Here is a 24,978-nt window from a genome sequence, read left to right as displayed (position 1 = left end):
CACACATTTCAACTGCTGCAGTTGATATGGTCACCGCCCAAAACCAAGAAAGTAATCTTTCTATAGAAAATGTGTGACAGCATTTTGCAGTTTGCTGTGATTCTTATCCAAGTATTTGTTCTTTTTTAAACTAAAGATCTGTTTTAGCAAATGAGGTAATATTACATATAGACTGTTTTCACTTTTTACTACATTGCATTACTGTAGTAAAATGATTTATTTATTTTTTGTATTTTAGGTGAAGACGAGGTTTCAGATATATATTACCGGTTTTTGCTTAGAAATGTTTAGAAAGTCAGAGATGAATGTTTTTGTAACAGCTCTGTGCTACTTCTTGTTTTGGTCGGTAATTGGAATCAGCCTGAGGCGAGCAAACTCCCCACAGACCAGCTGCTTCTGACTTGCACCGTTCATTTGACTTAGTGTCAGATTTAATTCATTTATTTAGAGTTTGAATGTTTACGAATTCTCGAAATTGAGAATAATTAACGAGGAAACGGCCTTTGGTCTTAACATCCGTCTCATATTTTGTATAATAATTTAGCGCTGAACTCGTGCTGCCACCTAGTGTTAACATTTGCGTAGTTCGACGCTTGTCCTCGGTCACATGACTAAACCCGGAAATGTTTTTGTTGTTTAACGGTGTTGTGATCTGGCAGTCTTCATGTAATACATTTTTCCACAATAAGACGTGATTTTCTGACACTTGCAAAAGTGTACTGCAATAGAAATGTAGGAAAAGTTGTAAGTAACATTCGCTACGGTATGGGATGCTAGTTAAATATGTTAAATATGTCTTTTTTATTTTGCTAAACATATATCCGTTAACATTTAAGTGCAGTTCATTCTATTCTATAATTACACATCACACATACAGTTACATTTACTCTTACTTTATTAAATCTGTAAATCCTGTTCTAGTTTTAAAGAAGTCATGGTGGTCTGCTTTCTTATTCACACCGTGTGCCCGGTGAGCGCGCTCTCTGCCGGTGAGAGCCGGATCCTGTACTCTCGCCTGTTCGGACCGGAGGAACCGACACTGCTCCACCGAACCGCCGAGCAGCAGCGACTGGCCCAAAAGGAGACTCTCGGTCTCGTAGCCAGGTAATATTCACTAGCCCAAAAGTTAGCAAAGTTACTCTGTGCTGTTGGCAGTGATTTCACATGCTGTGTTTCAGTGTAACCTCATTCACCTCCCCTTATTATGTATATTCGGAGGAATCATTCAGGATTAGGAGTATGCTTACGTCACCTTCCCCTTTTAACCCTCACCACAGAAACTACCCCCAGGTGAGAGATTTCCTGCTCAGTTTAGTCTCTTTGTAGGGTAGAATAAGGGGTTATAGGGTTTGTCACAAGGGCCAGCTAATATGAATGGGTTAACAGAGCTAAGTACCCTTGTCTTTCAAAAATAAAAGTACATCAGGCTAAGGTTTAAGTTTTGGCATCCACATCAGATTATTTGCTATCAACAAATTAGAGGTCGACTGATAGTGGATTTGAACTGATACAGATAACTAAGTTGGGCAGTACCTGCCTATAATCGATTAATCAACCCATTTTTAAAATGAATACTGAATGAAAACACAACACTAAAAGTAAAACATTGCTGATCTTTTATTACAAAAATTAACAGTACTGTCTGTGCCATGAAAATGTACTGTAGTTTTTGCATATGAAATAGATATATAAATATATCTTACTAATAAATATTAATGTAAATAATACATCCAAACTGAAGTAAAAAATAGCACTCCAAATAACAAATAAAAATAGAGACATCCAAAATGAATCGAAGAAAACTTCAAATAACACAGCAAAATTCGTCAGTGCTAAATTTTTCTCAGCGCTCTCGTACTGTATAATGACAATTGGACCCTTCTCAGCCGCTCCCACAACGGACGCAACTGGGAAAAAATCCATGTGGATTTTTTTTTGATAACCGATAGTTCCAGCAATTGGTTATCGGTGTATATACCACAGCGCTGTTGAATTCTCGATTCTGATTGACTGACAGATGTTCTGAGGTGTGCAATTATTTTTTTAATAAATGCCCAGCAAAAGTAGTTCCAGTCAGGTCTTGACCGCATTACAGTTCCATATCACTTTACCAATTTAACTGAAATAATGGAAAAATTTGGCTACTGTCCACCACAGCACACAAATCTAACAACAAACTAAATGACAGAAAACTATGATTTTCCAGAAATATGTAAGGAATAATTGATGACAGGCCGTTGAATTATTAGAGAAAATAATGCACACCCGAGGTGGTAATGCGGCTACAAGGCGAAGTGGAGGCTTGGGCCATTGACCGAGCAAAACTCTTTTAAATGCTGACAGGAAGAAGTTTATTTTTTAGTGGAATTACACATTTGAATTGAATTTGCTTTCTATCAGGCCACTAATAAACTGCTTACTCATGGGAAAAGTGGTATGTGGACTAAATGCCATCAGTGAATCTAGTTATTTAGGTACTTTAACCTTTGAAAAGGCATTCAATTTTTTTTTTTTTGGTCAATCATAGTTAAGTAGAAGTCTCTCATAATTCCGTCAGTTTCTCTCACTCTCTTTCTCTTCCCTCACTTACTGCTGGGGATTTGACTGATATGTGCTTCTGCTGGATAGTTAACATAAATTTGAACTGGGGGTTCCTTCCCTGCAGGGTTAAGTGAGCATTTCTAGCAGTTGGTTAAACAGCTGTAACAGCTGCTCTCTGTGTTTGTAGGTGAAGTGGCAGCAAAGCTGAGGTGAAGTGGAGGCTTGGGCCATTGATATGCAGTTATTAGAGAGAGAGAGAGAGAGAGAGAGAGAGGAAAAAAGAGAGCTAGCATGATAATTATCAATATTTATTTTCATATTATCAGCATGAAACAACAAAAAAACCCTGTGAACCATCTCTCTCTCTCTTTCTCTCTCTCTCTCTCTCTCTCTCTCTCTCTCTCTCTCTCTCTCTCTCTCTCTCTAATAACTACATATCAATGGCTCAAGCATCCGTTACTAGCTCTAAGATCATGGCATGTGTAATGAATTAGTTCCACACACAAGAGTGTTTTAAGGACGAAAACCTGACAAATGTCTTGAAATAAAACATCTGAACAATGTCTTGAGGTATGGTAACTGTGGTATAAGTGGAATAATTGACTCCGGTCCGTTGAATTATTAGAAAATAATGACAGCCAAGGTGTAGTTACCACCTCGGGCTGTGCATTATTTTCTATTAATTCAGTGACCCGTAGTCAATTATTCCTTACTGATTAATCAAAACCGATCAATCAGTCAACCTGTACAACAAATGTAGGGGTGAAAGGATTAGATTTTTGTGGAACAGCAGCTCCAAGAAAAATGCACACAAGAAGCATGAATGAGGCGATTTCCTCCTAGCACAGAGAGTAGATTCATGACATTAGTGTCAGGTAATAACTCAATACAGGTAATAATAATGATTTTGTTTGTGGTTGATATTTTTCAGTCCTTGTTGTTAACACATCTATAACTTTTTGTCAGCATTGATTCAGAAGGTACACATGAACTACAATCACAGGTTTAATGAACATAAATGTACTGTATTATATACACTAACATCATCTTATCAAAATGCATTTGGAGGAGAAACTAAAAGTAGATGGACTAATCTAAATAGATGGATTGTCTAATCAAAGTACAATTTGATCAGGACAGATGGCCTAACCTTAAGTTTAGTGTTTTTTGGTTTGAACAAAAGGGTTACAACTTTTCTCTTTACCATGTTTGGTATTTGGAGTATTGATAGATATTAGATTTTGATGCAATGTAAAGGAGCACATGTGCATAACCTAGCCATGACTATTTTGTCACACTTAGAAATGCTGAATCTGAGAGCACCTCTATGGTCTATGGAATCCCTCGGGGCTTAGTTCTTGCGCCCTACTCTTCAATCTCTATATGGTCCCACATTTTACAAGACAACAAAATTACTTAATGTAGTTACACAGATGATGCACAGATCTATAGTGAATTTGGGAAGTAGTCAGATCCTATCCCTAACCCCTTCAGTTTTTTTCACACTTTATTGCAGTAAAGGTTTAATTTAAATGACAGTCTTCACCATCAGTCTGCACGCAATAACCCATAATGACAAAGTGAAAACAAGAAAGTTTCAGTTTTCCTAAATTATCTACATTATTCATAATTTAAGACTTTGTTTTTGATAGTGTTGATAAGATGCTTGGAATTTAGTCAGTTAATTCTTTCTCAGTTTCTATTCAAGCAAAATCCTTTTGATAAAAATCCTCTACATTGTTTGCTGTTTTTGCATGCTTTCCAAGTTTGTAAGGTATAATGAATTTGATAGCCAACCCAATGATAGAGTAGAACATTTTTATCACAGCAGTTTGTGTGGTCGTGGTGAATAATACTGTATCTCATTTTTGAAAAGCTGCACAGTACTGTGGCACAGCTGCACTACGGTATCACAGCAGTTGCTCTAGAAGTCTATGCATCCCTGTCTATATATAGCTATATACAAGGTCTCCATTCAAGAGTTATTAATCAAGCACTTGGGAAGTACTTGTTTAAAATGCTTAGACAAGAATACAGTCCATGTATCACTGCTAGAAACATGATTGTGCCTGGTATAAGTTAACTGCTGATTTTACATACTATATTTCGCCATTTGCAGATGCTAAATGCCTCAAAAGGGCAGTCAGGTAAACAGCACTGAACAAATGTTGTGGAAGTTAGGGCAGTTACATTGGTCTTATGTGGAATAGTTCATACAATGTGCTGAGCAATTGAAGCATCAGTAGTGGCAAAGCTACTGCCAATGGATTTGCTATCATTATCTTTTGTAAAAGATAATGATACTCTTATGGAAACTGATTACCAGTAACTGATTACCTGGGCCACTGCTGTCAGAGGACTGTGGATCAGCGGTGCTTGCTGTGGTTGTGGGTGGAAATCTTTGTACTTCTCCATTTTAAGGTTACAATCTATTACTTAACTTCATCATATAGCCATGTGCTGGTGATAAATGACATGCGGTAAGATGCGCACTGACGCATGTTTGTGAGTGGATGCAGTTTTGACCACGAAAGACAGGACAATTTGATTAGATGTCATGTATTTGACCTTTAGAACAATTTTGCTGTTTGTACACTGGAGGGGGCACAAGTTTATGTTTTGGCCGTGAGAAAAACATGGATTAGAATTTCAATGTTATTTAGTGAGGCGGAATTAAATGATCAGTAAATCTCAGCCTTTCCTCCCGTACCCAGTCCGTCACCTCAGGGGTACGCGTACCCCAGTTTGGGAACCACTGATCTAGTGCAGTGTTTCTGCGGATCCCTTGTGGTCAGTGGTGTAATTTGCAGGGGGTACCTTGGAAAGTTTTAAAAATGTTGAAATAATATATATTTTTTTGTTAAATGTATCAAAATATATTCAAATGAGATATTTTAATATTAATCAATTTGGTTATTCGTGTGCATTCACAATAGCTTAGCTGACGATCCTTCATTGATGGATTTATTTAAAATTTATTTACAAATGAAACGATGATTTGCAAAAACCCATGAGTGGTAGACAAGTTCAAGTGTCGCATTGATTGATAAAATCAACAAAAGATCATTCGGAGAGTCAAATTAAATGTCACACCAACAATAAAATGTAATTGAACCTTTTATTTGTACCAATGGTATTTGAACCAATCCCTGGGGAATGACAGGTTCTATAATCAACCAGGGATTGCAAGGACTGTAGAATTCTGTGCTGTTTGTGCATCTATAAAAAGCAATACATAAATACTTACAAACACGCGCGCACACACACACACACACACACACACATACATATATATATATATATATATATAAGTATATAGTATAATAATAGTAATAGTATTTATGCATTACTTTAATAATAATATAAATTCTATTGTGTGTCTGTGTGTATTGGGTTCTTTTCAGTCTTACATAATTGGACAAACAGTTGTGTAAAGATTTAGTCTTGCATTTATATTATATATATATATATATATATTTATGTAACACTCAGTGTGTGGATTTTATTTTAAATAAATGGAAAAAAAAGTACTGAAAGTTTGCCCCCGTCCGATTAATTGGAATAAATAAATAAATAAGCGGCCATCTAATCGATTAAATAATCGTTAGTTGCAGCCCTAGATACCAGTAACACAAAAATTATATAAGTTATTTTGTTTCATATTATATTTTTTATAGAACCTCAAATTGCTGAATCATATTATTCTTAATTTATATAAAAAAAATCTAACTAATTTGCTTTTAACTCAGACTGATTTGCTGTCAGGGCAGCATGATGTGGGTAGCATTGCCCCCTCACTGTTCCAGGGTCCTGTCTTTGATCCTGAGATCGTATTACTGTTTGTGTGGAGTTTCATATATTCTCTTTATGTTTGTGTGGGTTTCCTCTTTGTTCTCTGGTTTCTTCCCTTTGTCCAAAACCATCCCTGTAGGTGGATTGGTTGCATTAAATTTGAACATGTGTTAATGAGCATGTGAATGTGTGTGTGAAAGGTGCTTTGCGATGGACGACCCACCTCCCACCTTGCACCCAACACTGCGGTTGGCTCCAGTTTCACTGTGACCCTGACCAGGATGAAACCGTTACTGACGACGAATAAATGAATGAATGTGGTTGATGTAATGTTTTGATACGTGATGTTTTCTCTTTAAGCAAATTGGGCAGCGGATGCAGATCATTTACACAGCAGCTGTGCTTGATCTGCGGGGTACAAAGTCCTCCATTTTCTGAGTTTTCCAGTTTTGGTTTTCTGTATATCTGCCCTAGTTGTATTAATTAGAAAAATAACTGTGCAAGAAGCAATTGCTTTAAGACTACATGGGAAGCCCGGCCTCCCCTAAAATGTCATTGTGGCAATGAAATGTTTAAAAAGTGTTTCAATTATTTATCACTGTGGGTGAAAGTGAATCAAATGATCAAATGTCTTACTCCAATATTACACTGTTTGTTCATTTAATGCAAACTGTTTTCAGTGTACAGCACAACCTGCGTGAGAACCTTCTTTGATGTGCCCGAATCAGTGGCAATAGATTTAGCTAGGTAGTTAAGAGCTTAGCTGGTAGACACTACTAATTTTGTCAACCTGATTTTGGAAAAGTCATTTGATGATCTTACTTATGAGGAAAGACTGAGGAGGGCAGACCAACAGATAGTCAGTGTAAGCTTGTTAAAACAAGCTAATTGTGCCACAGTAGTAATCAAGCACAGACACTTTTCACTCATTGATTGATAAGAGACGGAGAGGTGTAACATGATGTCACTGGTTAATAGTAAATATATAAGAAAAAATTACAATTAGAAATAAGAATAAATTATAGATGGACAAGTAAACAAGTCTCTACCCCCCCACAGTGATTGATACTGCGGACATGATGGCTTAATGGTTAGCACATTTGCCTCGCACTTTCGGGGTTGGGGGTTTGAATACCCCCTCCTGTTTGTGCATTGAATTTGCATGTTCTCCCAGTGCTTTGGGGGTATCCTCCGGGTTTTGTCCCCAATCCAAAGACTGATTGGCATTTCCAAAATGTCCGTAGTGTGTGAATGTGTGTGTGATTGTGCAGGGTGCCCCCCTCCTTATGCCTCGAGGTCCCCTGGGATAGGATAAAAAATGGTTTTGATTTCAAATTGATTCTTATTCTATGTAAGAGTCTTGAATCTAGCTTTAGTTAATGTTGACACATCTTTGGGATCACAAACAATCATTAATCATTTGAAACCATATTGAAAGAGGCTTTAAGGGCCATTAATTTGGCTGAGGATCGAGTGCACAGCTACAGATAGACTTTAGGAGCAGAACTTGCCCAGAAGGCTTTTCATTTTAAATGTCATTTTCAAATCAAATCATGTTTAAAAATGTAAGAGAAAATAAATCTGACAAAACCTTACAAATCTCCAAGAAAACTACATTGTTCTAGCTGTAAAGGGCAAATCCATTTAATCTAAATTCTTTTCTTCCTTATGCTGCAAGGGACAACTATTTCATGTAGGTGATGCACACTTGGTGATACCCATGAGGGGAGGTTTTGATAATAGTGCATTGTAAACTGTACTGGAATCTCTCTCTGTCTCTCTCTCTCTCTCTGTCTATCTTGCCTCTTTCTCTCAGGCAGGTGCGCAGTGCTGTGTCTGCAAGCAGGGAGGCGTCAGGCAGAGTGTTTGTGGAGGCCGGGCTCGGTGAAGAAGCCACGGCTTTGAGTGAGGCTGAATATGGCGTGTTGTCTTTGGCTCACAGGGAGCCATTTGCAGGGCGCTGTGCTGCTCTGTGGCTTGGGGTTCAGGCTCTAGCCTTCACTCTGGTGTGTCAGCCACATGAGAACCTGCTGCTTGCTGAGGCAACTCTGCGGAACCTGACACGCCACTGCCTGGAGGAACTGCGTCTGCTTGGACCTGGAAGTGAGGTGTGTGTGTGTGATGAGGAGTGACTATTAAAAATGCTGAAGTTACCTAGGTAAAAGAGTGTTTTCAAGAGTGAAACTATCACATATCCATGTGACCATCATCTCCTATGCTGTTCTATTCTGAGATACAGGACATTTATTTATTAATTTAACACTTGATGCAATGTTGAATCAACTGGAGCTAAATTATATATAAACATGATCTTGATGCCTGGTAGATTTGAGACTTATTTAAAACCTGCTGTATGAAAGTCGAGGCTAATGGTGCACTACCATGTTTACTGCACCACACTCTATTGATTTCAATGGGAAGATTTACCAGATCCACACACCCACACACCTGTTCTTCCTGCCAGACCACTCACCAGACTCTGACAATGTCCAAATATTTATGGACCTGACTGTATCAAAGTTATTGTTATTTTAGCTGTCTACCACAGTATACTGGGGTTGAAATTACAGTGTAGGAATTACAGCACTTTTTATATGCATTTCCCCCTCTTTAAGGGACCTAAAGTAATTGGACAAGCTAACGTAATCATAAATTAAATTGTCAATGACTGCCTGAAGTCTGGAACCTCCTAGACATCACCAGATGCTGGGTTTCTTCCCTGGTGGTTCTCTGCCATGCCCTTAATGTAACTGTCTTCAGATAAATTGCTGGTTCTTGTGACATTGTGCCTTCACTTTTGTCACATTACTTTACACATTACTTTACTTTAATTGGATTCAGGTGTGGTGACAACTTGGCCATTGCAGAACATTCTACTTCTTTACTTTAAAATGTTTTGGCTTGCTTTCAAAGTATACGTCACGTCATTGTCCAGCTGCACTGTGAAGCACCATCCAGTGAGTCTGTACTATTCTCTTCCCATCATTGTGGTACAAGTTAATCTTTGTCTCGTCTCTACATAGGATGTTGTTCCAGAACTGTGCAGGCTTTTTTAAGATGTGTTTTTTTTTTTTTTTTTTTTTTTTGCAAACTCTAAACTGGTCTTCCTGTTTTTGAAGCAAAACAATGGTTTACATTTTGGGGTTTTCTCTTGATTGTTGACACAGAAGTCCACAAGTCTTTCAGGCCTTTTGGGGTTGCTGAGTTCAATGATGCATTCTTTATTTTTAAGAATTTACCAAATAGTTGACTTGGCCACACCTTTAGCTTCTGTCTCTCTGATAGGTTTGTTTTGATTTCAGCCTTAAGATGACTTGCTTCACTGTCAGTGACCACTCTTTGGAGTTCATATTGTGAGTTAACAGCAACAGATTCCAATTGCAAATGCTACACCTGAAATCAACTCTTGACTTTTTAGTTGCTTATAAGTAGCTTGTAAGTGAAATAATGAAGGAACAACACACTCCTGGCCAATTGTCCAATTACTTGTGGTTCCATAAAAAATGGGGGGGACCACATATAGAAAAGTGCTGTAATTCCTACACTGTTCACCTTATTTCGATGTAAATACCCTCAAATTAAAGCTGAAAGTCTGCACTTTGAAATTCAACTCCAATATACTGTGGTAGACAGCTAAAATAAAAATAACTTTGTCAGTGTCCAAATATTAATGGACCCGATTGTATATATCAAATTCAGCTGCTCACGCACTCCCATTAGATTACACTGGTTCCCCATCCCCTACTGTATTCAAAACACAATCCTGCTTCCCAAATAAAAAGCCTGAAACAGTTGTGCCATGGATTATCTTGGTTAACTATTATGGCCATACACTTCCATTCTCTAGGTCCAGATTTCTTGTGTTCCCTAGATATAGATTTTCTTCCACATGCATCAGGTTGTTCAGTGTCATAGCACTCAAGCTTTGGAATACACTTCCACTGAGCATCAGTGATCTCATCTCTCTCCTAATTCAAGCCAGAGCTCTAAACCTTTTTCCTCACTACTGTCATTCTTTCATCAGTAACAAGGCAGTTCTCCTCCTTCTGTACACTTACTATCTCTTTCTGATTTTTGACATCTCATCATACCTTTAATCCACTACTCCTGTCTGCAGTATATCTTGTTGTATAAAGGCATTATATAATGTGTTATATAAATTAATCTTCTTCTTCTCTTATTATTATTATTATTATTATTATTATTATTATTATTATGTAATGAGACTGTTTATCTGTCAGACAAATGCTCTTTCTCCATTGGTATCATCCTCAGGTGCTGTTAAAAAGTGATCGGGTGGATGCAATGCTTCAGCGGCTTCTTCCCCATGGACAGCTCCTCTTCCTTAACCATCGCTTTGCACTTACCATGGACAAAGAGATATCCAGCTACATGGGCAAATAAAACATCTGGATATGTGCTGCAAGTATTAAGGGAAGATCTTTAGCTCAGTTTAAAGACCGAAAGAACCTGAAATGAAACCACACATGCCTAACTGGTTGCATCCGTGGATGATTACTGTCCGTACTGTTATTTATGTGTAAGGTTGTATACATTTAAGACAAAAATAACAGCGATATCATGGAGAGAGTAATAATGAGTGTGGCAAATTCATATCTGAGCCAACTGGAAAGAATGCAGTGGGAAGTGGAAAATTATTTCTATTATTTTTCACAGTTACATGCTGGAACTGTTATGATTTTTGATATTCCCTTAAAGTACACCTGCGAGGTAACACTTCTATCAAATAATGAGGACATGTTAGTTCAAAATATAATAAATGTGATAATGAACAATGTTTCTATGTGCATGAGTCTAAATCTCCTCACCTCTGAGCCTCACTTTCCATTAGGGGGCAGTGTTGGACCTCCAGAATTACTGTATAGGCTGTCTGTGAAATTCTTGACAATGATTGACAACCTGACATTCTTCTCTGTCACTTTTTCACCTGAAATGATAAAACAGGAAACAGTTATGTGTGAATTGGCATGATCTGTTGATGACATGGTGAAGTCAAGTTCTGTGAAACTTACTGCAAATATTTGAATGACAAGCAACTAGTGCATGACGATGAGAATAACTAGTGATTGCAAAATCTTCCTTTAAGTATGTGTGAAACAAGGCAGGTCTCTCCACTGCTTTGGCATTTAACTAGCTTGAGTTTATTTGATTTGTCTTATACCTTCAAACTTCTAGCATTTGTAATATTTATTCAAACCTGGCTCTAAAAATGGCAGCACAACTATGAAAATGTGAAATCTGTTTTCTATTTGTATTAGCAACTTTTCATGTGGAGTTAGTTCAAGCTACAGTGATAATTTATAGTCAGCTGTTCCAGGGCTGCTGTGAGTTGCCCTGATAATCCTGAGTCAGGTGGGAACTGGTGTGAAATTTGTACCCATACACCATATCGGCAAAATTTTCTGGACACCTGACCATCACTCCCATATGTGGACCCCAGACTGTTGCTACAAAGTTGGAAGCAAACAATTGTATATAATGTCATTGTATGCTGTAGTGTTTAAATTTCACTTCACTGGAACTAAGGGGCCAAAACCTGAACACCTTTGGGATGAACTAGAACTAGACTGCTTCTCCGAAGGCCGGAGGCCTTCTCGCTCGACCTCACTAATGCTCTTGTGGTTGAATGGGTACAAATTCCCAGTCACGCTCCAAATCTAGTGGAAAGCCTTCCTAGAAGAGTAGAGGTTACTATAACAGCAAGTGGGGGACTAAATCTGGAATAGGATGTTCAAAAATCACATATGGGTGTGATGATCAGGTGCCACAAACTTTTGGATATGTAGTGGTTATCATGCTCAGATACATCAAATGTCACCGTGCCTCAGCTTTAAGCACAAAAGAAGTTCAGCCAATCAGGAGAGAGAGTGAGAGTGAGTCAAATAAAATACTCAGTCCCTGGACGATTTTGCGATAGCAGAAATGTACAATATTCAGAGGAGCTTGCAATTTTTTAATTTAAAATTAAAATTACTTTAAAATTACAATTTAAATTACTGCCAGTTTTCCACAGATTTTGGGCAAAGACGTCATGTGACATCATCACAACTTGCATTCAGTCAAAGCCCCCTTTGATTCACGTGCATCAAACATGAGTAAAAGGCCTCATTTACCAAAAAACATCACTGTGAAAGAACGTGCAAAACAATGTTGTGCACATTCTATTTTGCCAATTCAAGTAGTTTTCTGCAAAAAAAAAAAATACAAAAAATTCTGCAAGTTGCATCGCAATTAAAAAAAAAAAAAGCTGTAGCAAAATCCTGTATAAACTGAATGCTGTAATGAAAGAACATTTAGGACCGATGGACTTGTATTTGTATTTTGGCCTAAAAGATAAGGCATTTATTGTTCTTTGATTTGGTTGGATATTATGATAATGAATGAAAATCAGCTGGTTTATCCTTATTGTGGAGTTTGTATAATTATCCGGAATACAGGTTGTTTAGCTAGAGAACTCTTGATAGACAGCTAGTGCCTAATGTGAGGTGCTTGTGAGTTTCTCTGTATTTTTGTATTTGTGTCTATCTGGTGGTAATGAGGACTTAATGAGGGTTTTAGCTTGTGTACTAACACTATCTGGTTCATACCAAACTTTTTTGTTTTACTCTTTCATCTGATACTCAGTAACTGCCATATTGTGCACAATAAATTATTTTATTCTCATAATTCTTTAATGCAGAGCAGTCACAAGTCACGAGTACTTGGACCACACTTCAAACTGTCTATTACCATACTAAATAGTACGCCACTACACCATTTTCATACTATACCATTACATATTCCAGGCTACTAAGTGTGTTTTATGCTGTTTGGGACACAGCCTTCTATCTGAATGCGTGTATTTGCAGCTGTGAGATTAATGGAGGAAGAGCACAGCACAACCCACTATCCTGTGATAGTATTTTTCTACCAGAGAGGGCAAAATTCAAAAATCTTCCATCCTGTTTCTATAATTTTGGTCTCTGCAGATCCACACGATATGAACGTTGACTAAGAGCTGTTTGTGAAACTGCTGCTGCTGCTGAATGTCCACTATCATCCTCTTTGTCCTTTTCAGCATGATGATTACATATGTCTCTGTAGCACTGTGTTTCTGCCTCACATGCACAGAAATATGTAGAAATGTGTTCAAAACATGATCAAGGACATATTATCATTCTTTAATGTTCCAGGTAGCTTCTTTTCAATGCTCCTGGGGAAGTGTTGCAAAGCACTAGATTAAGGGCACCATTAAATATACAGTTCTTTACTGTAGAGAAAATAATTTCAGATTGCTGCTGGGTAGTAAACTACAAACACAATTACTTCAGAAATCATAGAAAAATTCTGGGCATTTATATCTGCCTCAACTGTGAAATCTGTTATTCATCCGTTTAATGATGCTGTACTAAGTTGGGAATACCCCCCCCCTCCCCCCCAAACTCTAATACATGCCCAGAGTAATCACATTTATATTGGTTTTAAATGTGTTCTTATTTTCTACTCCAGTATGTTATTTTATATTTTGCCTAAATAATAAAATACCAACACTATTTACTGTCTCTAAATTGTGGAATACAGTAACAAATCTGAATATTTACTGGGCTTTTGTTGTAGCGTCCATTTGACCAACCATTGAAATTTGTCTCCTTTTCCTTTTGAAACCATTTAAACACTTTTTTGTTTTACCTTGACCATCCTTTCTAATGAAAGACACTATAAACGTCAGAACAAATGGAACATCAAAAATTGGAGTTGGTGTGGGTTTGAGGTTTGAACTGTCAGTTCGGGTCTAAAGCCGGACATCAAATATTTAAATTAATTTGAGTTTAAATTAAATTGCATTAGTCTCTTTGTGTCTTCATGGTGACTGTGGGTGGCTTTGAATGCTTTCTCTTTCAGTTTTTATCAGTGAGAAGCACTGAGGGCTTCACAGGACAGCTAAACCAACGTAGCATTCTGCAACATCCATGGACCAGGCAGAAGAAAAGGAAATAAAATAGCTTTGCTTTCTGATCTTCCTCCTGCCCGCTACTCTAGATCAGCTTAAGTCAGGAACATGAGATCTATTTTCTTGGGTTCAAACTGAATTCAACTAAATGTTGGTGAGTTTGCTTAGACAAATTTTTATATGAGACTGGATGTAAGTTCTTGAACAAAACCTTCTATTAAGAAGGCCCCACAATGCTACCCGTCTAATTTCATTGTACAGTTTATTATTGTGAGTACACGCTGCAGTTTCTAAATAGTCCCGGTGCAGCCAAGCCACAGTAAAATTCCTGTTAGTTTAGCATCAGCAAAAGATGGTCCTCATCAGCCCCAATGCTCTGATGGCTGTGTTGAACATTATCATGACAAGCTGTAATCACTACGCAAATACCTTTTAAAATGGGCTTTATATAATTATAATACACACACTCAATGTACAGTATCTCACAAAAGTGAGTACACCCCTCACATTTTTGTAAATATTTGATTATATCTTTTAATGTGACAACACTGAAGAAATGACACTTTGCTACAATGTAAAGTAGTGAGTGTACAGCTTGTGTAACAGTGTAAATTTGCTGTCCCCTCAAAATAACTCAACACACAGCCATTAATGTCTAAACCGCTGGCAACAAAAGTGAGTACGCCCCTAAATGAAGATGTCCAAATTGGGCCCAAAGTGTCAATATTTTGTGTGGCCACCATTATTTTCCAGCACTGCCTTAACCCTCTTGGGCATGGAGTTCACCAGAGCTTCACAGGTTGCCACTGGAGTCCTCTTCCACTCCTCCATGATGATATCACGGAGCTGGTGGATGTTGGAGACATTGTGCTCCTCCATTAGACATTAATGGTTGTGTGTTGAGTTATTTTGAGGGGACAGCAAATTTACACTGCTATACAAGCTGTACACTCACTACTTTATTGTAGCAAAGTGTCATTTCTTCAGTGTTGTCACATTAGATACAATCAAATATTTACAAAAATGTGAGGGGTGTACTCACTTTTGTGAGATACTGTAATTATCAATATCACACAAGCAAGAGTGTGGTTATACTGAATACTGGCACAGCTGTGATTTGACCATAGGCACAAAGCCACAGGTAATCATATTCATCAATACTTCCAACATGATGCCAGGGAAGTAACATTGAGAAACACCATCATTTTCTCAGGCTGAGTTAGTTTACCAATTATTGCCATCATGGAAAACAAAAGTAATACATATCAATAAACCTTATTAAGTGTCCCAGGCTCTGGTGATTCAGAAGAATGTTAATATTTTTATTATGTTTAATGTAGAAGTACACATACACTCACTGGCCACTTTATTAGGGACATCTGTACACCTGCTCATTCATGCAATTATCTAATCAGCCAATCATGTTCAAGAGCCTCAGTTAAACATCAGAATGGGGGAAAATGTGATCTCACTGCCTTTGACCATGGTTTGGTTGTTGGTGCTAGATAGGCTGGTATTCATGAAACTGCTGATCTTGTTGGATTTTCCCATATAACTGACATCAGAATTTACACAGAATGGTAGGAAAACCAAACTAGCATCCAGTGAACAGCAGTTCTTGTTGATGAGAGCGGTCAGAGGAGAATGGCCAGGTTTGAGTTGACAGGAAGGCTACTGAAACTCATAACTACTCTTTAAAACTGTGGTGAGCAGAACACACAACACATCAAACCTTGATGGGTTACAACAGCAGAATATCACATCAGGTTCCATTCCTGTCAGCCAAGAACAGGAGGCTACAGTGGACACAGGCTCACCCAAACTGGATAGTTGAAGAAGAAAAAAGACCATGTGATTTTGAGTGATGGTCAGAGTCACTGAGATCACGCTTTTCCTCATTCTTAAGTTTGATGTGAAAATTAACTGAACCCTTTGACCCGTATCTGTGTGATTGTATCCATTGTGCAGCTGCAACATATCACTTACTGCATGTGTTGTTATATACATATTAGATATTCATTTTTGCTAATTTTCATGAAATAATTCTGAAGAAGACTGTTAGTATTGTAACTGGAAGATAGTTGACTACCTAAGTATTTTATTCTTTGTTTTGATTTGCAAATCAGTAATGTAGATGGCTTGATGACTCATTTTCTCTTTAATCTGCCATGCAATTTGTCATGACGGAATAATGTGAATGCCTCCTACATATTCATAAGTATTAAAAAATAGTAGTTTCTTTTTCTAGTTTGATAACATTTATTTAACACAATCTTCCATGTTCATATTTAATCAGGTGTAACAATTATTGAAGAGCAAACACTAAATCAGGCCCAGAGTAATTCCAGAGTTATGGCAGTAATAGACTGCAGTTTAATTAAGTGTATTGCACACAACGTTTTGTATATTGCTATGCTATTTTACTCCAATTTACAAATGATCTCTCAACAAAGGATCTCTCAAAAATGTCCAAATATACTTTGATATATTTAATTGAAAAGCAGGTCGTTAAAAATATATATAATAACTCATTAAAAATGACTCTCTGTATTACCATACTGATGACTCAATAAAATAAAACAAAAAAAACATAGCTCAATTTCAAGCAAGTGCATCCACCACATAACGTTATAAGGTTTTTGTTTCAGATAACTGTTCACACATGCTCTGTTTGAACCTCTAAGAAGTAAATGAAAACATCAAGGCAGGAAATATTTCAGGTCATACTCATGTTTTACTCTCATACTCACAAAGATGTTTGATTTGATTGTGCATGTGTGGTTTTGTTTTATGCTGGCAGATATTCACACTTCCTGTCGTATTGTTTTGCAAATGATTGAGCAGCCATAAAGTTGTAGAGTTAGAAATATATATATATATATATATATATATATATATATGAATAAAACAGAGGTTTGCAAGTAAACTGTTGTAACATCACACAGTTTAGCGGTTTCACAGTTATGCTTGAATTTGCTTTGATTATGTATCTGAGGGCTGGAGTAATGGGGACTTCAGCAAATATTTTCATGCGTATGGATGCATAGGATGGATGCATAGCTTGGAATGTGAGCAATAACAGTGTTTTAAGACATTTTCAGGGTTATGGTAATATTCTACTCCTTTCTCCTCTCTTCCAATGTCTTACCTTTCTTTTTTCCGTGTAGTTTATTTCCCACTTTGTGTGCGTGTGTGTATTTGTGGGCTACTGCTGATGGGCTCAAACACAGCTCATCTGTCAGTCAGTGTGACAATTAGACTCGCCCCACTAAGAATCTAATCTTATGCAGTTGTGGCTACGTGCTACACCTAACAATGCCAGACTGACATCACGTAGGTATTAAAACTTATACAAATTGACCCAGACCTGTGTGCTGTAAATTGACTGATTCCTGTTACATCTCTGTAGAAGCCGGTGTGTGAGGATGTGGAGGTAGACTCAAGAGGCAGAAGACTCTCTCTCTCTCTCCCCATCTCCCTCTCCTTCTGCAGTTACAGGAGTCAATGAAAGCACAAAGAGACACAAATAAGTAGACTGCCGGTAACAAGACACTGGTGAGAATCATCACGTGTTATCTGCCGGTTCGACCCACCACTTCTCCATCCAAAGCTGACGCTTGACCATGCCCCAGCCACCACAATCTCTCTATATGTGAAAAGTCCCCAATAGTGAGTGCAAGTAAAGAGTTTGGTATAAATGACACAGACAAATGACAAACCCATGAGAAAAATACTTAAGTGGTGAGTTTAGAATTTCTGATATTGCCAAATCCTATTTTATCTCTCAGTTCTCAGTATCATGATGAATGTGGTTAGTCAATTTTGTGCACATACATACTGTATACCTATTACAGACATGCAGCTACAGACAAATTAATTACAGTTGTGCCTGATATCAAAGGCTGAAATGCAGTTCAGCACCACATCCTAATGCCAATTATGGTAACATAAATGATCAATTAATGTCAATTATGGTAACATTAGCCAAGATTAGGTAAAAGATTCACTATGTGAAACAGTGTAAATGTTTTTATTAATGTTTTGATATCTGCTGATCCTGGCAAGTTAAAGGTAAACTATTTTACTATGTTGCTGATTTAATTTGCCAGCCTATAATGACATTACAGTGCTATGAAAAAGTATTTGTCCAGATGAACCCTATTTTAAATGCAGTTTCATAGATTTGGGGAATCTTTCACGCAGGCACAGTTGGTATTGGATAACTTTTTTGCACTAATAAATAACATTAATTTAAAAATTGTATTTTGTGTTTACTCAGGGTACCTTTGTTTTTATCTTAGATTTTGTTTGAATTTCTGAAACAATTTAGTATGAGATATACACAAAAACAGAAGAAATCAGGAAATGCTTTTTCACACCACTGTATATAATGTCAATGAATAAAGGTTACCTGATAAAATCTAGCTATTCGAGACATAATTACTGTTACAGTTTTTCTTATATTGACAGACTAAACTGCATCAAAGTAGCTGTAGATGTATTTTTGGTTTTAGTTTCTCCTGAATTAATGTTACTATATACATGAATATAAATATGATATAAGTATCATAATATGTTATAACAGACAAGCTAAATGTTTTGTCACTCCATTTGTTCACACAGGGGAATGTGTTTGTGTGTGTGTGTGTGTGTGTGTGTGTGTGTGTGTGTGTGTGTGTGTGTTTTCAATGAATTTGATTAGTATTCAGTGTTTGCTTTTTAATTACTCTAAGTGTGTCACTGGCAGAGCACACAATTAGATAAGAAACGATTTCAGAGAATACTGCTGCCAGGCACACACACACACACACATATCACAGTGCTGTGAAAATATATTTGCCCCCACCCTGATTTCTTCTGTTTTTGTGTATATCTCATACTAAATAGTTTTAGATCTTCAAACAAAATACAACATAAAACAAAGGCAACCTGAGTAAACACACAATACAGTTTTTAAATAGTTAATTTTTTTATTGAAGCAAAAAAAAAAAAAAGCTATCACCTATCAACCATGTGAAAAACTTAAAACTGCAATCAAATACTTCTGATAACTGGAGATCAGTCTTTCACTTACTTCTAGGACTAGGACTTACTCCTATACTTTGGATCATTGTCTTACTGCATAATCCAGTTGCGCTTGAGTTTCAGCTTACAGACTGAAGAAAAGACATTCTCCTTTAGGATTTTCTGGTAAAGAGCAGAATGCATGTTTTCCTCAATTATTGCAAGTTGCCCAGGCCTTGAAGCAGCAAAGCATCCCCACACCATCACACTTCCACCACCATGCTTGACCATAGGTATGATGTTCTTTTTATGGAATTCTGTGTTTAGTTTATACCAGATGTAACGGGACCCCTGTCTTCTAAACAGTTCCACTTTCGACTCATCAGTCCACAGAACATTCTCCCAAAAGGTTTGAGGATCATCAAGGTGTGTTTTGGCACAATTCAGACGTGCCTTATTGTTTGTCTGGGTTAGCAGTGGTTTTCGCCTCGCCACTCTTCCATGGATGCCATTTTTGCCCAGTGTCTTTCTGATAGTGGAGTCATGAACAGTGAAATTTACTGATGTAAGAGAGGCCTGTAGATCCTTTGATGTTGTCCTTGGCTCTTTGTGACTTGCTGGATGAGTAGTTGTGCTCTTAGAGGAATTTTGGAAGTTCAGCGACTTCTGGGAAGGTTCACTACTGTGCAGAGTTTATCCATTTGGAGATAATGGCTCTCACTGTGGTTCTTTAGAGTCCCGGAGCCTTTGAAATAGCTTTGTAACCCTTCCCAGACTGATGTATTTCAATCACCTTCGTCTTCTTCATTTCTGGAATATCCTTCAATTTTGGCATAGTGTGTTACTGGGTAAGACCTTTTAACCAATTTCATGCTGTTGAAAAAGTTCTGTTTAAGTCTTGATTTGCTAGAACAGGGTTTGCAGTAATCAGGCCTGGTTGCGTCTAGTCCAGCTGAACCCCAATATGAATGCAATATATAGTGTATATGCAGTGGCAAGAAAAAGTATGTGAACCTTTTGGAATTTCATAGTTTTCTGCATAAATTTGTCACAATAGGTGATCTGATCTTCATCTAAGTCAAGGGTATTGACAAATATAATGTGCCTAAAATAATAACACACACAAAAAATTAGGATCTTTCATGTCTTTATTGAGAACAACCAAAAAAACCTCATAGTGCTTGTGGAAAAAGTATGTGAAGCCTTGAATTAATGACCTCAAAAAAGCTAATTGGAGTCAGGTTTTAGCATACCTGGAGTCTCCTTAAGAAAATGAGTTTGGAGGTGTGGACTACAGCTACTTTGACTAATAAAAACCCCTCAAACTTTTGGAGTTTGCTCTGCACAAGAAGCACACGCTTTTGTGAGCCATGCCTTGCCAAAAAGAGCTTTCAGAGGATCTACGATCAAGAATTGTTGATTTACATAAAGCTGGCAAGGGTTACAAAGTGATTTCAAAGACTTTAGAAATTCACCAGTCTACAGTTAGGCAAACATTCTACAAATGGAGACACGTTGGGACTGTTGCTACTCTACCAAGAAGTGGGCGCCCAGTCAAAATAACACCAAGAGCACAACGAAGACTCATCAGTGAGGTAAAGAAACAACCCCGAATGACAGCCAAAGATTTGAAGGCATCATTGGAACTGGCTAACATCTCTGTTCATGAGTCTACAATACATAAAACATTGAACAAGCAGGGTATCTAGGGCAGGACACCAGGAAGGAAGCCACTGCTTACTAAAAAAACATTGCTGCACACCTGAAGTTTTCAAAAGAGCACATTGACACTCCACAGTGGTATTGGCAAAATGTTTTGTGGACTGATGAAACTAAGATTGAACTATTTGGAAAAACCACACAGCGCTACATCTGGCGTAGAAAGGGCACAGCATATCATCATGAAAACATCATCCCAACTGTAAAATATGGTGGAGGAAACATCATGATTTGGGCCTGCTTTGCTGCATCAGGGCTTGGCCAGCTTGCAATCATTGAACGGAAGATGGATTCCTAAGTATATCAGACAATTCTTCAGGATAATGTGAGAATGTCTGTACGTCAGCTGAAACTGTGTAGAAGTTGGGTGATGCAACAGGACAACGACCCAAAACACTGGAGCAAGTCCACGACAGAGTGGCTTCAAAAAAACAAAATCCATCTTTTGGAGTGGCCAAGTCAGAGCCCAGACCTCAACCCAATAGAGATGCTATGGAATGACTTGAAGAGAGCCATACACGAGACGTCCAAAGTATATGACGGAGCTAAAGCAGTTCTGCCAGGAAGAAATGGCTAAAATTCCTCCTGAACGATCTGCGGGTCTGATCCACAGCTACAGAAGGCGCCTTCGTGAAGTTATTGCTGCCAAGGGTGGGATCAACCAGTTATTAATTCTAAGGGTTCATTTACTTTTTCCACTGCCATTTTGAAAGTTGAATGAGTGTGTTCAATAAAGACATGAGGGATCAGAATTTATTTTGTGTTATTATTTTAGACACATTATATTTGTCAATACCTTTGACATAGATGAAGATCAGATCACATTTTATGACAAATTTATGCATAAAACCATGAAATTCCAAAAGGTTTACATAATTTTTCTTGCCACTGTACATTACTGGTTTATACACTCCCCACCCACCACCCCGCCCGTCACCCCCCTCAAACACAAATTTTAATAAATAATTAAGTCATTAAACTCTGGAATAACACAAATTGAGCTAAGGGAATTATGTTGTAATAAAAAATCCAAGATAAATGAAAATAATTTCATATTTTAGCATTTACAAATTCCAGAAATATATTCTTGGCATTTTCTCAACCAGTTTCTTGAGGAATCACCCTGAGATGCTTTTTAAACAGTATTAAAGGAGTTGCCACCTACGCTGGACACTTATTGGCTGCTTTTCAGAATATTTCACTCCAAAAACAATTTTTTTTGTACATAAAATGTTAGTTTTCACTACTTTTCTATTACCATCCACTTTAATAGGAACACCTGTACACCTGGACATTCATGCATTATCTAATCAGCCAATTATGTGGCAGCAGCACAATGCATAAGATCATGCAGAGTTATTGGTACCAGCCTGGTACCAACATCCATGCCACAATCACACTTTTTCTTCATTCTGCTGGTTGATATGAACATTAACTGAAACTCTTGCCTTGTATCTGCATGATTTTATGCATTCTGCTGCTGCCACATGATTGGCTGTTTGGATAACTGAAATGAGCAGGCGCATTGGTGTTCCAAAAAACGGTGAGTGTATCTACATACATACATACATACATAAATTCATATAGTAAATATATATTTGTCTTGCTATCTTTGTGAAGACCTTCTATTGACACAAATATTAATGCAGTTACTTAATGCTATGCCTACACCTAAACCTCTTTTAGGTTCTCAAATAAGAATTGCAGTTTTGAAAAACGCCACCAGAACTTGTGGGGACATTTTGTCCTCATCAAGATATATATAAAAACATGCCCAGACACACAAGTGACAAGGCATCTCTTTCATGTTGGACAAACTGTTTGCCATTTGAGAATTTGAGACCTATATAGATCAGGTCTGAGCAGGCAGTGGGTACATCCCCCAGAAATTTGGCAGAGGAAGAAGCAATAAATTTTGACATGAGACCAGTGCTACAGGGCTCTAAGAGTAGACTTTTCGATTCTGTTATAACTATATAATGATTTATAATGAACTATATATGATTTCTCATTCTTCCCTTACACAACTCCCTTAAATCATGGATGATACTGCAAATATGGAATACCTATTTATTATTTTATTATGTAATGTGTGTGATAAATAATCATTTTCTCTTGTCTGGATGTCTGCAGTGATCGTAAAGTATTGAAGTGTGCTCTGATTGGTATTCTGTAGCGCTCTTAAGAGTGTTGAGCTTGTTTTTATTGTGAGGTCAGGGGTCATGGAGAACTCTACTCCAGTACTAGTGTGAATTGAGTTATATTCTTGTCTCATATCTTTTATTTTTCTAGCTCCAAATAGCAGAAAAGATAGACAGGCTGGTTATTCATCACTGTGTCTTCTTCCATCCAGAGAGACAGAGGAGAGAGAGAAATGTTGGTCAATGGACTGAGAATTTTGTTCAGATGAAGATAGAGGACCCAGCTCTTCCTCCCAGCCCATTTACGGCTCAGTAAGGTGGAGAGAGAACACTCTGTGTGTGTGTGTGTGTGACAGAGAGAAAGAGAGAGAGAGAGAGAGAGAGAGAGAGAGAGAGAGAGAGAGAGAGAGAGTTTGGGTGAGTGTGTGTGTGATGAGTGAAAGAGAGAGAGAGATGCTTATCACTGAATACATAAATTAGACTCACAGATGGTTCACTGCAGCAATGAATTGGATGTGTGTGTTTGTGTGTGAGTAATGTCACATTATTCTGATTGATTCTGTTGTTGATGGGTGACACAAGGCCATCTGTGGCGTCCTGGTGTCTGTACATGAAAGAAAAAGGAGAGGAAGCAAGAAAGATTATATATGGTATTACTTTCTGATTATTTTCATCAGTGGCCTGTAGTTCATATACAGTGGGGGAAATAAGTATCGAATGTGTCAACATTTTTTTCAGTAAATATATTTCCAATGAGGTTATTCACATGAAAGTTTCACCAGACATCAGTATTAACTCAAGAAATTTGCAAATATAAAGAATTCACAACATTAAAGTCCATAAATAAAGTTGTAGGTGTAATAAAGTGGAATGACACAGGAAAAAAGTATTGAACATGAAACTGAAACAAAAGAAAAAGCTAAGAAAAAGCAGTTCTCAAAGACAAGGTAAGGCCAGGAACCAGCTGAAATCCGTACATAATTATACCCCCTATCTGTGCAAATTAATATCTGCTGGGTTAATAAATTGATGGTCTATAAAAAGGCTTTTCGTTACCAAGGTGTCACACAAGAAACATCTCATGATGCGTAAAAGCAAAGAGATCTCCCAACACCTTCGCAACCTTATTGTTGGACACATTGATGTAATCGGATACAGACGTATTTCAAAATCTCTGAATCTTCCAGTAAGCACCAGTGGGACCATTATCCGCAGGTGGAAGCAACATCACTCTGGCATCAACCGGCCACGCACAGAAGCTCCTCGCAAGATTTCTGACCAGGGAGTCAAAAAATAGTCAGAAGAGTACCCCAAGAGCCAAGGAACACTAGGAAAGAGCTTCAGAAACACTTGGAGGCAGCAGGTACCATCGTTACAGAGAAAGCAATAGGGAATGCACTACACTGCTCACGCTCACCCTGCAAGACTCCATTACTAAAGAAAAGGCATAAAAACATTTAGGCAGTCATACTGCACACCATGTTTGAAGAAGAAATGGCACTGCACATCACCCTAAAAACACTATACTGTTATATACCAGCACTATACCATAGTATACCAAACTATACTAAAAGTGAAGTTTGGAGGTGGGAGCATCATGGTGTGGGGCTGTTTTTCATCGCACGGTACTGGCAGACTTCAAATAATTGAAGGAACAGTGAATGGAGCCCTTTACCTGGAGATTCTTGAGAAAATCTGCTGCCATCCACCAGGATGATGAAGATGAGATGTAGGTGAACCTTCCAGCAGGACAACGATCCAAAGCATACAGCAAAGGAAACTCTCAATTGGTTTCAGAGAAAAAAATCAAGGTGTTAGAAAGGCCCAGTC

The 24,978-nt window shown here is 37.7% G+C and overlaps 1 protein-coding gene across 2 annotated transcripts; it reads left to right on the top strand.

Annotated features, from left to right (window-relative positions):
• The first annotated feature begins 226 nt into the window (after window positions 1-226).
• Window positions 227-11,133, top strand: ap5s1 (adaptor related protein complex 5 subunit sigma 1). 2 transcript variants are annotated; one of them, XM_053620968.1, is made up of 4 exons: window positions 227-732; window positions 922-1,104; window positions 8,150-8,441; window positions 10,609-11,133. In XM_053620968.1, exons 2-4 carry the CDS (start codon window positions 935-937, stop codon window positions 10,735-10,737), a joined length of 591 nt encoding a protein of 196 aa, XP_053476943.1. In that variant the 5' UTR covers window positions 227-732; window positions 922-934; the 3' UTR covers window positions 10,738-11,133. The 2 variants fall into 2 exon arrangements, with proteins under 2 accessions (XP_053476943.1, XP_053476942.1); XM_053620967.1 differs by having other exon boundaries at window positions 232-744.
• Window positions 11,134-24,978: the final 13,845 nt, after the last annotated feature.

Source organism: Ictalurus furcatus, chromosome 3, assembly GCF_023375685.1.
Source record: "Ictalurus furcatus strain D&B chromosome 3, Billie_1.0, whole genome shotgun sequence".
In the NCBI taxonomy this organism is placed as follows: domain Eukaryota; kingdom Metazoa; phylum Chordata; class Actinopteri; order Siluriformes; family Ictaluridae; genus Ictalurus; species Ictalurus furcatus.
The sequence above is the reverse complement of the archived record's forward strand: the minus strand, read 5'-3'. Positions and strand labels throughout refer to the sequence as shown.